The sequence below is a fragment of the Tachypleus tridentatus genome, chromosome 10, assembly GCF_004210375.1.
Source record: "Tachypleus tridentatus isolate NWPU-2018 chromosome 10, ASM421037v1, whole genome shotgun sequence".
Taxonomy (NCBI): domain Eukaryota; kingdom Metazoa; phylum Arthropoda; class Merostomata; order Xiphosura; family Limulidae; genus Tachypleus; species Tachypleus tridentatus.
Window position 1 is genome coordinate 59,473,053 of NC_134834.1, and position 14,017 is coordinate 59,487,069.

Genomic DNA, 14,017 nt, shown 5'->3' on the forward strand with positions numbered 1-14,017 from the left:
CTGTGACTTAAAATATCTGATCAGTGGATAAAATCAACTGACTATATTTTCTTTGTTAACAGGTAAGATAAAAAGTAAAGAGCAAAATACCAAACGAGTGGACACGGAATGCTTTCTTTATCTTACTTTTATATATTAGATAAGGCAAATGTAATATGTATAACATATTATCACACATTTCTCATTGCTTTCACATATAGATTATTACATTTAGTGAATCAAGCACTCATCTCTAAGCATAGTCTCGAGATATTCAGAGAAGAAAGAACATAGGTGATTGTACATATACTTTAGCAATGCACAGCATGTTGGATACTATAGATCTTACATTCTCTAAGACACAGTTATATTAAAAAAAGTCTTGGTGTTGCGCCAATATATTTCCTAGTTTCTTCATACAACGTTGGTTCGTGATCTGGTAGAAGTTTCTGAAATGTGCTTCCCTCAGCCAAATTGTATGAGCAAAAACACATCCGTCCATTGCATTTTAAAGGCGCATATAAAGAATATTTCAGGCTTATACATTCAGGAGTTTCAGTAGATGTCTGCACAGACTGCTTGGTAGCTAGGTCAAACAAAACATTTCTTATGTACTCTGACTGGTGCAGTTTTAAATACTTTATAGTACTTAATAAAGACTACGTTAAAGTTGAAGTGCGTTCTCAAAGAGTCTCACCACAAATTATACATAGTAGATACTTGAGTTTTAAACCGGAATAAATTTAAATCCTGAAAATGTGAGCCCACTGAGAGTTTAACCAGCTAAAAATATCATCTATGCCGTTCAACAACATATATTGATCAGTCATGTTTGTAACAGATTGGAAGAAAAATCTTGTTGTTATGTTAATCAGATTTCTGTTACGTGTATTTCTGTATAATCACTTGAAAGCGATAGATATTCTCAGTCTAATCCATAGAATATGTGTACCATTAAATTTAGAAATGGTGACTTTGAATAAGAAGTAAAAAGCAGAAAGAGTCAGTAGAGAAATTAGTTATGGATCTGCGAATAGCAAACAGTCTACTAAGGTTCTCGAAACTTAGAAGGTAAAGAACACATCTCAAACGGATAATAATATAAGCATCATGATGTCATGGGCCAGTTGGGTTAGGACATCTCAGAAGCGCTGCCATCTGTTACATGGGTTGCACTAAAGGTGTAGTCACATTCTTGCTATATTTAACGTATCAAATTACTTTGTGATATGTGTTATCAGTACAGATCCACAGAGAGCTGAAAACAAGTCTGCCCGCATGTGTTTTAAAACTACTCTATGAAATCGTAAATCTGTTCTTAACTATCAGGATCTGGCCTTAAATGATTGTATTGCGATACTATATAAGGCGGTTCTAGGCAATAAAGTTTAAAACAGCTGTAATGTTGCCTTTCAACATTTTATTCTGCACTACTTACATACTTGCTCTTTCAGCCGTGGGGGCGTTATAAAGTTACAGTCAATCTCACTATTCATTGATAAAAGAGTAGCCCAAGAGTTGGCGGTGGGTGGTGATCACTAGCTGCTTTCCCTTTAGTCTTAAACTGATAAATTAGGGACAGCTAGCGCAGATAGCCCTTGAAAAAAACCAAAAACCAAACCACTATTTACATTTCCACATATTTAAACTTCGATTTCTTTAACATTACGATACAACTTCTTCACTCATTGGATATTTTTTACACACTCCCTCAAACTGCAGCTATATTCACGAAACAATAACAGCAATATAATAAATAAATATTGTTTCTTTCACACCTACAGAAATAATGTACAAGAACTCGTTGTGACTTTATTATCTCTTCTATGTCATTACGACGATTATGATAATGTCTTGTATAAATTACCCATGTAATCCAAGTAGTCTCAAATATCTTGTGATATGAATGAAATATGATATTTAGATCTTCCTGAATATGTTACTAGATCTTTAGAAAAATAAATAAAAAACGCTTAGCAAGACTCTGGAAAACCGGCATCACAATTTAGATAAAAGGTTCTGTATATCTGTTATCATATTTTTCAGAAAATGACCAAACTTTGTCGTGTTTGTTTTCTCTTCCACTCTTTTAACAATATCGATATTTTTTCGGCATAATAAAGAGGCTTATAAATAGATACAATACTAGAGTATAGGAGATTCATTATAATTTGTAATTTAGCTGTTAATTCACGTGAAAGGAAATCATTATTCTTTTTTCCTATTTTCGAGGTACTATAATTTTCAACTTGAAAGGGTTTTTATGCACACGTGATGTCTTAGACACTAATAAAATTTTGGTTTAGTCGTCGATAATTTTAAACTAATGACCAAGCATAATCTAGCCAGCCAGCAGTACCTACCACCATAAGAACGTTGTAAAGCTCTGTACCGAATAATAAGATTAACTATCGCTTTTATGAAGTACCGTCAGTTGATAATGTGTAGCATGCTCACTGGCGTCAAGTTTGGACACTCCCACTTCAAACCAGACATACTGACCAATGCGCCACGTTCTGCTCTCATGTTCTTTCCCAGAAATCTAACACATGATCCGTAGAGCTCATAGTGTCTGAACTTTTCAAACGTATTTTTCAAAACAAAATAAAAACAGATTTGGCCTAAAAAGACAACCTGAAAGTCATGCACTAAAAATATTTACATCACTATTTTGTGAATTTAAACAACAGCAGCAATATAGAAGTCTAATCATAAATTACTTACATTAAGGTTGTGGTGATCAGTCGTTTGTTTGTTTTTGAATTTCGTGCAAAGCTACACGAGGGCTGCCCCCCTCTAGTCTTAAACTGCTAAATTAAGGACGGCTAGTGCAGCTAGTCATCACCTCCCCCCCCCCCGCCAACTCTTGGGATACTCTTTTTACCAACGAATTATAGGATTGCTCGTCACATTGTAACGCACGATTAGTCGTAATAGTTGTCGTGGTCAGTAGCATATAGGTGCACTTAGGTCTAATTATTAATTTTGTTTATTTATTTATTTTTATGCACTAGGCAATAATTACTAAATAATTTTATCCTACTTTTCGGTTGTTAATACGCTGCCGTTTTCAGAGAATTCGTAAATAAAAACCGGGATCGAATTTCTGCCACTACTCAAACTAGGAGTAGTTTTTCTTAGGCAGCAGAAACATATGACAGAACTGCTTAGTTGTTAATATCTACTTCTGTAACAGAATAAATAAATGAAATAAGTTACTGATTAATAATTAGACTAACGCCATCATATACAGTATATAGGTTACTAATTATGCCATCGAGCGGCCATTAAACTGTAACTTTACACAGTATTCTAAACAATTTGCTTCTACATATAATATTTCATTAAAATATAATATTGCCTTTGAAATTTATACTCTTACATAGTTCAGTATAAATGAGATAATTCGTATTATACCATCTCTCTCTAAATACTTTTGATCTAGAAAGCCTTGACCATTTCGTTCTTAAAGAACTATCTTCTCCACAATACAATACAAAATAAAATAGGGTTTTTCGGAACATCCTTTTTAATACTTCAGTGCAAATCATGTGAGAAACTTTTATCAGTCTTATGTTACAACAAAATCTGCATGAACATAGCATCAGAGTTTTTACAGAAATAATAATAATGTTAAGAGTGAAGGCAGTTTCTTAGATCTGTTAAAATAAGTTTTACCTTGCCTATTAATAATGTTATTTTGATATTTATCATCCCTTTTGCTATCAGCATTGTGAACAATAAAGCTAGCTTAGGACTGAATCTGTCCTTTTTATAAATAATTAAAAAACAAAAAATAATGAAATTGGCTTTGAAAATATAAAATTACTTCCATTCATAGAAAGGAGTTTATTCTGGACTACATTACTTTGGATGTTTTGTTAGAATATCCATTTCTGCAGGTAGCATCTCTGATCATATTTGTATATGTAAATGTGGTAAACCTTCTGGAACATTCACACAAAAAATATATTGGTTGTTTCTTCTCTAGACTTAAGATAATTATAACACTTTTTCCCACTACAAAGAAATGTACCAACTATGTCTGTATTAAGCAGTTTTTGTCAATTGTAAGAGTAATTTAGCACACATTTAAATCGTTTACAAGTATTGGATATTTGTCATTGAACTTTAACATACAGTTTGATTTAATGTTGTCCACTTAAATTGCAAAATACATTTAGTTTATTAAAAATTTGATTAAGATTGTATTTTTTACAGTTTATTCATGATTTTCATGTTTTGATCAGAGCAAATGCTAAGAAGTCAGTTTTGGAAAGTCTGAAAAATTATAGACAAACTTGGTCTATTCTTTTAATTCCTCAATACGAAAGGAAATAACAATTGTAAGTCTCGATTGAAATTAGGTAGGAATGTAGTAATAAAGAAAAACCGTATAGTAAGATGACATAATTAAAAATATTCCCAAAGTGTAAAAAGTTAATATTTTGGAGAATAAATATAATTATTTTACAAAAAGTAAACGTCATTCAATTGTTTTTGAAATTTTAAGTTACTTTGGTTTATTTTACCTTATTATGAAAAATCCCAGAATACTTTTTTCTATTGTAAAATGATTTGCATACTTATTTTCGATTTCTTATTCACATATACTAGTGAAACTCATAGTTTTGAATAATGTGTATAGGTGTTGCTAACATAGGTAAGCACATTGATATAGTAAGAAGCACCAATAGGAGAGATCAGTAATTAGTATTGTACAAAGTAATATTTCAACAGTAACTTGGTGTATTAGTATATAGCTTTTATATTGATATTTAAATTGTATTATTTTTTATTTTGTAATATGAATTTTCGTTAATCTATATGTTATCATCATCATCACTATGAAAAACATTACTTTTCACTATTTCTTCAGGAAACTTCTCTATTCATTCATAAAAAATGTAAGTTTTACGTGAGTGAAGTTTTGTTGCTGATTTTATTTTCCACTGTAAAACATGAAATTACTTACAAAAATTTTGTTTTTAAATAACATCCCTTGTCAGTATCAAACTGATATGCGATTTTATTTCTGATCAAAATAAACATATCTGTTTTGTGAAAGTGGTATTTTGTTATAATTTGTAAACTTCAACAACTATAATATACTGTAACATTTTATTTTTAATCAAGTTAGATGTTGATTAGTTTATTGGCTTTTGTTTTTTATGCCCTATGTTATTTAAAAGTATTTTATTTCTTGCAGGACATGAAATTACCAAAGACTCCTCTACTTCATCTGTAAGGTCTCAGATCACATGACCCAGAGAACGTCATACTGTATATCAACAAAATAACAAAATGTTTTATAACGAATATCATGTTTATCTTCTGCTTGTTGGATATGCGGTATCTTATATCAAAGAAAATATTTAACTTTTTGACACTTTTGGAATTTTGTTTTTATTATAAATTATTCCACACCTAAAGTCATATTCGTGTCTTAAGCAAGTCAACGGTTACGAAAAATTAATACTTGAGTATTAATGTACGAATACTTTAGCTTAAGTAATTTATTCTGCATGTACATTAAAAATTTGTTTAATAAATGTGCAGTTTATTTCAGCTTATTTGATGGTTCATATATTATGTGTCACTTTAGCACCTCTGCCTCATTATTTTTTTATATTAAATATAAACCGTATTATAAAAGCTTGTGACTTAATGTGTTTAATATAAAGAGATAATTAACTCGCTTTAAAATTAGCATTGTACAAATATATTTCGTGCAATGTGTACGTTATCAAATAATTTTGTGGAAAGAAGAAAAAACTGCAACATGAGCAAGAGCTCCTTCTAGTGTAATGAAATTATTTCCAGAAGAATAAGTGAAATAACTCTTTATAAAAGTGAGAAGAAAATTTCTATTCCCTGTAACAGGTAACAGGAAGTGAATTTACTTCTTTCATTGAAATGGATTAATCTTTGTCAATGTAAGAAGGAGTACACATACTCCCCAAAAAGAAGTGCGCTATAGAACATGTGATATTGATGAGGATTTTTGACGACGAAATCCTCTTTCAGGAATTTCTTAAATTCGGTGTTTTCAGTTGAATACATAGCGACGTGCTGAACTGTACTGACAGTGATCTTATTGGCTGATTGGTCGTTTTGCAAAATGTCATAACCGACTTTTCCAGCTTTTTTAACACGTAAAAATGTGCCTTTGACATTCAAGTATGCTGACCTTAGTGCTAAGTAAATTACATCATAATTCAGTTGAGTAAGAAAATACCACTGTTAAGCATAATTAACATCGTGATGAACTGTAGATTATTAGGCTTGATGCATTTCCAGCCATCAGGGCTCAAAAACAGTAACTTAAATAAATTAGTTGTGACTGAGTGATAAATGGAAGCTTTCAACGCTAGAAACTGCGTGACTTTGTGCTTAACAAGTAATAGTTAAATAATATATATTAGATTTAAAAGTATCAGCAACCTCTGGCAAAAAACTATAAGTTATGTTATTTGTCACTGATTTCGACGTTTTTTGACTGAATTATTTATATGTTTGCAAAAAATAAGAAGATAAAGTTGAACACCTGTGTAGGTTAGTTATTGTAGAATAAAACAGTAAAAAGCACAAGATATAGAAAAGTTTAGTGTCATTAATTGTTTGAATTTTGCGCAAAGCTACTCCGGGACTATTTGCGCTTGCCGTCCCTAATTTTGCAGTGTAAGACTAGATGGAAGGCAGCTAGTTCTCATCACTCCCCTCCAACTCTTGGGCTACCATTTTACCAACGAATAGTGGGACTGAGCGTCACATTATAACGCTCCCACAGCTGAAATGGCAAGCATGTTTTGTGTGACGGGGATTCGAACCCGCGACTCTTGGATTATGAGTCGAACGCCTTAACCCACCTTGCCGTGCCGGGTCAGTGTTGTTAGAACTTGTCAAGTAACAAAATTGAACGAAACAAATCCCTCTGTGGTTCGTTTGATAACATTTTACCATTAGCTTATTTTTACTGAAGAGTTATGTGAAGGAAGACATTTAAAAGTGTAATATAAATGAACTAGTTAAATTTTTTTTAATTGTGTTATTTTATAGTTGAAAGAATGAAATAAAACAAGGAGTATTTGTGTGCTATTGTTTTCGTTTTTCTTTATGTATATGTATATTTGTATTTTGAACATGATACAATAAAGCATGGTAAAGTATAAATAATTTGCACCAGAGTATTGAATACAGTTTCACAATAGAAAGTTTCATCAGCTAAAATAATATATAATAGAAAGACACAAGAACAAAGTTTTCCATTTTCAATACATTTTCAGATAACTACTTTTAATCGACTGAAACAATAGTATTTTGTAGAAAATAAAAACAAATATAGCAATTAAGTTTTAACATATAGTTTAGTTTCACTGTTTACTGCGCTTATACAGTGTATACATAGACAATCAGTTAAGCGAGTTAAAAACTTTGCCATCGATATATTGGTTATTGCTCTTGAATAATCAGATGCAATAAGAAACAAAAGACAACATGAAATAACACTGAAAAGAAACCTTTATCTATAAGATAATATGAAATTATTACACTTTCACTTTTCCGTTCCAAACGTGAATTTACATAAATCACACAGCATTGTATGAACTGTGCCTATAAATAAAATGGAAACACACTAACGACTATTATTCCCGTCACAGACAGCTGCTCACGAACAGAGAATACAAAATGAAAATAATAAGCTATTGAGCTGTACAAGTGATTTGTAACCTCCTAACTAAGCCCTCTTTTTGGAGTGTCTATTATAGTTTTTGAATATTCTAATAGGTACCTACTAAACTAACCCATTGTTAGTCTATGTTTATAGTAGTAGATAAATCAAGAGTGCATCGTTTGTAATCGTTGCTGTGCTCAGCTGGAGATTAAAGACTGGGAGGACACCTGGTGAGTAGTAAAACCTTGTCGTTGTTTTCGATAGGAGGTAAACGCTATTTCATCGAAAGTAAACAATAGGTAACTATTTGTCACTGCTATTCTTTAAAGTACTCTATTCAAATGGCACAGTTAAAAAAAAACGAAAGTTAAACTTGTCTGTGAAACGTTGTTGTGACATCAACTCGTTTAAAACTAGTGGTTATAAAACTAGAAGCAGCTCGGATTGCTTTTCTGTATAATAAATATAGGTTTAGTTACGTTTCTTGTAAAATGGGAATGGAACGAAATATTGCACAAACTTTAAACTTTTGTAATTTTGTATTCAGATATTTTGTTAAGTATTACAGTGTTTGCTATTAGGAGATGTTACACGTCAAGGATACAGTTATATAAAACGCATCCAGTGACACTATACATACAGCTGTATTTCAATACACTGTTTATTGTTGAATTCAAGTGCATTATTGAAAGCTATTTTGTGTTGTTTTAGGTATCTTAATGATTTATACAGTATAATAATGTTTAGTTATTTAGTAATATAAAAGATACATATATAGGTAATTGTCTCTTCAAATATTCAGGTTTAGCTGATGAAAGTAGTCTTACGTCTACGATCAATACTCAGAACAACACTGATTTATGGAAACAGCTTATCGAAACACTATATCAAAGCGCTTGGTTTGTTTTGTGTATGTGATGACCTTCCACTAACCGCAAATAAAACCTCCTACTCGAAGATGACTATTGATTAAAGGTATTCATGTGCAGGAAACGTGTTTTTTTGCTTATTCTTTGATACTTAATAAACGATTCAGCTATTAAACTGAAAAATAAGGTAATTGTTAAGTACGTTTCTTCAAAACCTGACCTTTTCAACCTTCAGAAAGCCTAAAATATTATTCTATTTTCGTGAATGATTTTATTAACTCGTATTCTCACATAAAATGGCGAGTTTCAATATTGTTTATAAACACAGATGAAAAATTATCAAATGTTAATATTTCGACCACATTCTCATTTAATATAAACGTAGGTTCTCACTGAATAATCATATTCCATTATGACCGTCCTAATAGTTTTACAAACCTTTATCTTTTCTCATTTGTAACTTAACTCAACATGTAAAACAGTACAAATGATGGGTAAATGACATAATAGATTTTCAAGTAAACTAAAGAAAGAGCCTAACCTTGCTACATCAGAATTATAGTGCTTCTTTCTAAATGTGCATCAACCTTCAGTTCAAGGCTCCATCAACTAAATGTTTCCACAAAACATTTTCGCAAATCGCACATATGCATCGATAATACATGCATACTTACTTAGTTTTTCGTCGACCTTAAGCGTAAATTTTACATTGTTTTGGATTCATTACGTTGTATAAAATGATAGTTCTCCTTTTAATTTTTGTTAGTCATACGTAGAAGCAGATTTGTTGTTTAAGTTTTATATATTATTTACAAAATTTTGGCCTGTATTTTGCAGTCTCTAAGTATAACAGTTCTCAGTTATAGAGAAAAGAAGAAATTATATGCGTATATAAACCAGAAACAACATAATAGAATTGAAGCTTAAAACCACTCCTACTATTCCTTCCTGTCGTTCTTAAATCGTTAAAGGCAATCGTTAATGACGACAACAAGGAATGTTAGTCTAGGCGTCGTTTTGCGTTTCAATGTTATTATGTTATTTCTGATTTATATTAAGTTCATTATTGTTTAATATCACTAATCTTATTTTAATCGCTGTAAAAATTAATGCATTGCATAGTGTTATATATATATATATATTGTTTGGAAAGATAAAACATGAATCAGTTGCTTTCATGCCAGATTATTGTCACTAATGGCATAACGCTTATCAGTATTTACGACACAAGTGAACGGAAACTAAATATTTATTGCTTTTCTATACATATGCCTGATTTATTAATTTACTTTTCATTCAAGAAAACTTCATGCGAAAATAAGCAGATAGAAATCAACTATTAAGTTATAATACAAGCACTTTAGGTGCAAAATGTTTAGTATCGTTAAATATAAATTGTTCTTGACCACTATGATATGTTTGACACAGAAGTAATATATTAGTGCTATGGTATGGGTATTTGGTTGTTTTATTTTACGTTTCCTATATGAATGTAATAGTCAAACACAGCCAGAAAATGGGACTTTATTTTCTCTGGAACGACTTTAGTAGGAAGTGTAGAGCTGTACACAGTTACACACGCAACAATGTAATTAACTAATGAAAGTAAGAAAAACACAGCAACATGTGACTCAAGCCGATATTCTAGTGCCACTCCCCATTATTTAGCACTTCAAACATAGATATAAAGCAAACACCGAAACAACCGGTTCACTTCGACAAAACACATACAACAGACATCTATCACCTAGGATATGATTAGAGACTAGTGCAAAATTCCCGTTTCACACGCTCAACAACACGCCCAACTAATGGCTTGTTAGTGCTTGTGCCATGTGCACTTTAACTGTATCTCATTTCTAAACGTTTCTCGTATCATTTTATTCCCATTTCATCACGTTTTTATTTTATATTTTGCACTTTTTCATCTAGAAGGTAGAAAAAAAATATTGTATGTGTGACCGTTTATCGTTTCCTATAAAAGTAAAATGTGACACTTAGTTTCGATGTTCTAACAAAAAGTGCTTGTAGGTAATGTTTTATCTTTTATTTATCAAACGTTCTTGATATCTTGTAATGGTGAATATTCGGATAATGTTCTAATTATTTCTTGTTAATATTCTGTAAACTTTAGTGAAGAATTGTAATCAACAACATTCTTGACTCAAATGATTTTTAGTTAAGATATATATATATATGTTTTCAGTTATATGCAAGCTACAGAAGGTTGTATAGAATAATGTTATGTGGTGTGATGTTGATGTACATATATAACTGTACAGGATAGATAAGATTTTTAGTAAGGTATCAATTTTTATAATTCTCTCTCAGCACCACTTCATTATAGAAATCAGATTCGTTTTATTGTCTATCTTAACAATTCCAGAAAACTTGAATTCCTTACTGGTGATTTTCAGAGAAACACAATGTAATGATACAACATTGAAAACATTAAATTTACGTTAAGTACACTCTGAAACTTCAGGAAGAGTTCTATAATACGTTCAGTGCAATTTAATGCAACCTAGGCGTAAAGGTTTGGAGACATAAGTGTTTATAATTGTAAGTCTTAAATGAACATTTTTGTTTTCAGTTTTCTACCGTTATAATTTTTGTAAAATGACGATATGTACTTTTGAAACACTAATTCATAGTCTGATAACTCGTGATACGTTTTCGAAGATTCATGCTGTCATCATCCCAGATGACGCTACAGAATTATGATGACGATTTAATAAATACTTTCCCTACGTGTAACATTAATTGTATCGTGAATGAAAGCTTATCAGTTTTTGAAGAACCAGTTATTAAAAAAAAACTACTTGCCATTACTTTTTGCTAATAATTTATCAATAATTGGTATGGTGTAAGATCTTTTAACTGTCTCATTTCAGAATCATCATTAGGACTCTTGAAGAACGTCATGAAATCTGTAGATATATATATATAATTTTCCTCTAAAATCTAAGTGACTCCGTGTATCAGATAAACTCATCAAAGCAAGTGTCATGTCATGTCAGGCTGCGAGTTCATATATTGTCTTTGTGTTTATCAACCATAATACCATTGTTGAGCAAAATGTTTCCAATGTTTATTGAGCCCAAAGTTGTAAATCTGAATAGTTAGTTACAATTTTAAGATAAGAATTTTCGAGACTTTTGAATCACCATTTTAACAGCTAAAGGTGAGCAATATAGTCATACATTTTAGAAAAATATCAAAGAAAGTTGTAAAAACAGGTCATATTAAAGGATTATTCAAGAAATAGCCATACACTTTAGGCCTGGACAGCACGTGAAGGACAAGAAAACCTCTAGCAGAATCAAAATTATGTCGTTCTCTCTGTTGCAAGCTTCCTCTATGTGAGCAGCAACCAAATGGCAGTGATCTCATATGCTTAGAAGAATACTAAAGAAAATATGAAGTGTAATGTTGGCGCCCATAACCATTCTGGAAAATTAAACATAATAACTGGCGACCTTGTCCTCGTGCATTTAAAAATCATAACAATCAAGAAACCTTCAAATTTGACCCAAAAGTATTCACAGGCACAAAGATAAGAGAAACAATGATAACTGTAGAACAGACAGAACAAAAGATTGCTAGAAATGTACCAGAATTCAAACTCCTGATACAGTACGGTGAAAAGATGTGTCAAAATACAGAAGCTGTGACTTAGATGTCGTTTCTGTTTGAGAAAAGTGACCTATGGTGACAATGAAGTTAAAGGAAATCCCGTTTTATAACGTTACATTTACTCTGAGAAACTTTTATGGGATTAGATAAATAGAGGAACCAATAAATGATCTTATGTTTCTTTATTTTTGTAGACTTAGTATTCAGTATTAAATGGCAAAAATGTACCGTTTAAATGTTTGGCAGTCGATTTGCAATGGGTGTTTTCCTTGTTATATGCAAATTTGAGATCATTAACCAAAAACTCCTACTTATTTTTCTGCAAAAAATGGTGAACATGATGATTCAACAGTGATCTTGCGGGCTTAAAAAGCTAAACATTGGGATCGATATCCAGCGTAGGTAAAAGGCAAATAACTCTTTGTGTAGCTTAACACTAAACAACAAACAAACATTAGGAAAAAGGAAAGGACAGGATTGTAATTTTCATCATGCTTAAAACTTAATGCACAAGTCATACACAAAACATATGTATCTCATCGGTTGCTTCTTCTCATTTATGTATTTTTACAGGAATCGGAGAGAGAGGTGCTAGCCTCAGAGGCGGGAAGTGTAGAACGCCTCATGAGAGTGAGCAAAAATAGTGTTTGTTCCATGTAAAACTAACGACAATAAAAACATTGCGGTAGTGAGTACAACAACACACACACTGAAAATATTTATAGAGCTTAATTTTCATAACTAGAAAATGTATAATTGTACTTACTTTAGTTTTAAGATATATAACTTTTATTACAAGGTTTGAAATAGAGGGGAAAAGCTGAAAAATTAAGATATGCCTTTCTTAAGTTAAAATTGGTCTGTATAAAACTTATTAAATTTTAAACTTCTGAATCATGGTAAGTAGAATTTTGGACAAAGATTTGCATATTTTGTAACAAATAATATAATTATTATTAAGATGGAATACAAATATACTTAACATAGCTAACTCAGAAACGCATATTATGTAGAATATCTAAATGTGTAATTTGTTGAATAAGACAGATTTTATAGACATTATGAACAGTGTTTTAGAACAGCCAACAATTTTATCAGAAACCTGTAGAAATATGTATAATTAAATGTTTTACTTATCGCAACAAGACGTGAAAAAAGAAAATAATAAAATTATAATATTAAAGTATTATAAATGACGCCTGTAACCTTATATTAGTTCATATTAAATATTCAGCACTTGGTTGGTCCTCCCCGTATTCTTATAACTTCTGCCAGGCAATATGGCATGCTATCGATGAGGTTATTGATGTAATCCATGGTAATTTCATCCCAGCTTGTTATTAAAAGACAGTATAACTCTGTTAGTAGTTTGTTTACGGTCATGGTTAAAAGTTTCTCTCCCAGTTCTGCCCAACAGTTCTCAGTGTGATTACAATTTTTGGAGATTCTATTAGCCGTGGAAATCTTGTAACTTTCTCCTTGTTAAGATAATTTGGCACAAAATGTAAACTGTGTGCAGTGGGACTATCATCCTAGAACACAAATCTATTGTCAAAGTTGGACTTTGCATATGGCAAAATACTGTTTCCATGTGATATCTGTAGGAGGTGCCGTTGATGATTCTCTGGAAAATATGAAGAGCAGTTTTTCCATTATGATGAATAGCTATTACAAACATATACTGCACCACCTGTGTATTTTATATGGGGAAAATATTTTTCCCTCATCTGTTTTCCAGGTGAGCGACGAACATCAATCCTACCATTAGCGTTAACATGCGGAAAACAGGATTCATTTGAAAAGAGAATATATCGCCAGTGTCCTAAATGTAAGTTGGCATGCTGTTTTCCCAAGTAAC

The 14,017-nt window shown here is 31.4% G+C and overlaps 1 protein-coding gene across 1 annotated transcript in view; it reads left to right on the forward strand.

Moving 5' to 3' along the window:
* LOC143228355 (uncharacterized) overlaps positions 1-5,629 on the forward strand; it is a 51,509-nt gene extending 45,880 nt beyond the window's left edge. Inside the window, exon 4 of the mRNA XM_076459624.1 lies at positions 5,189-5,629. Coding sequence (XP_076315739.1) covers positions 5,189-5,227 — 39 coding nt within the window. The 3' untranslated portion in view covers positions 5,228-5,629. The remainder of the gene's footprint in view (positions 1-5,188) is intronic.
* Positions 5,630-14,017: the final 8,388 nt, after the last annotated feature.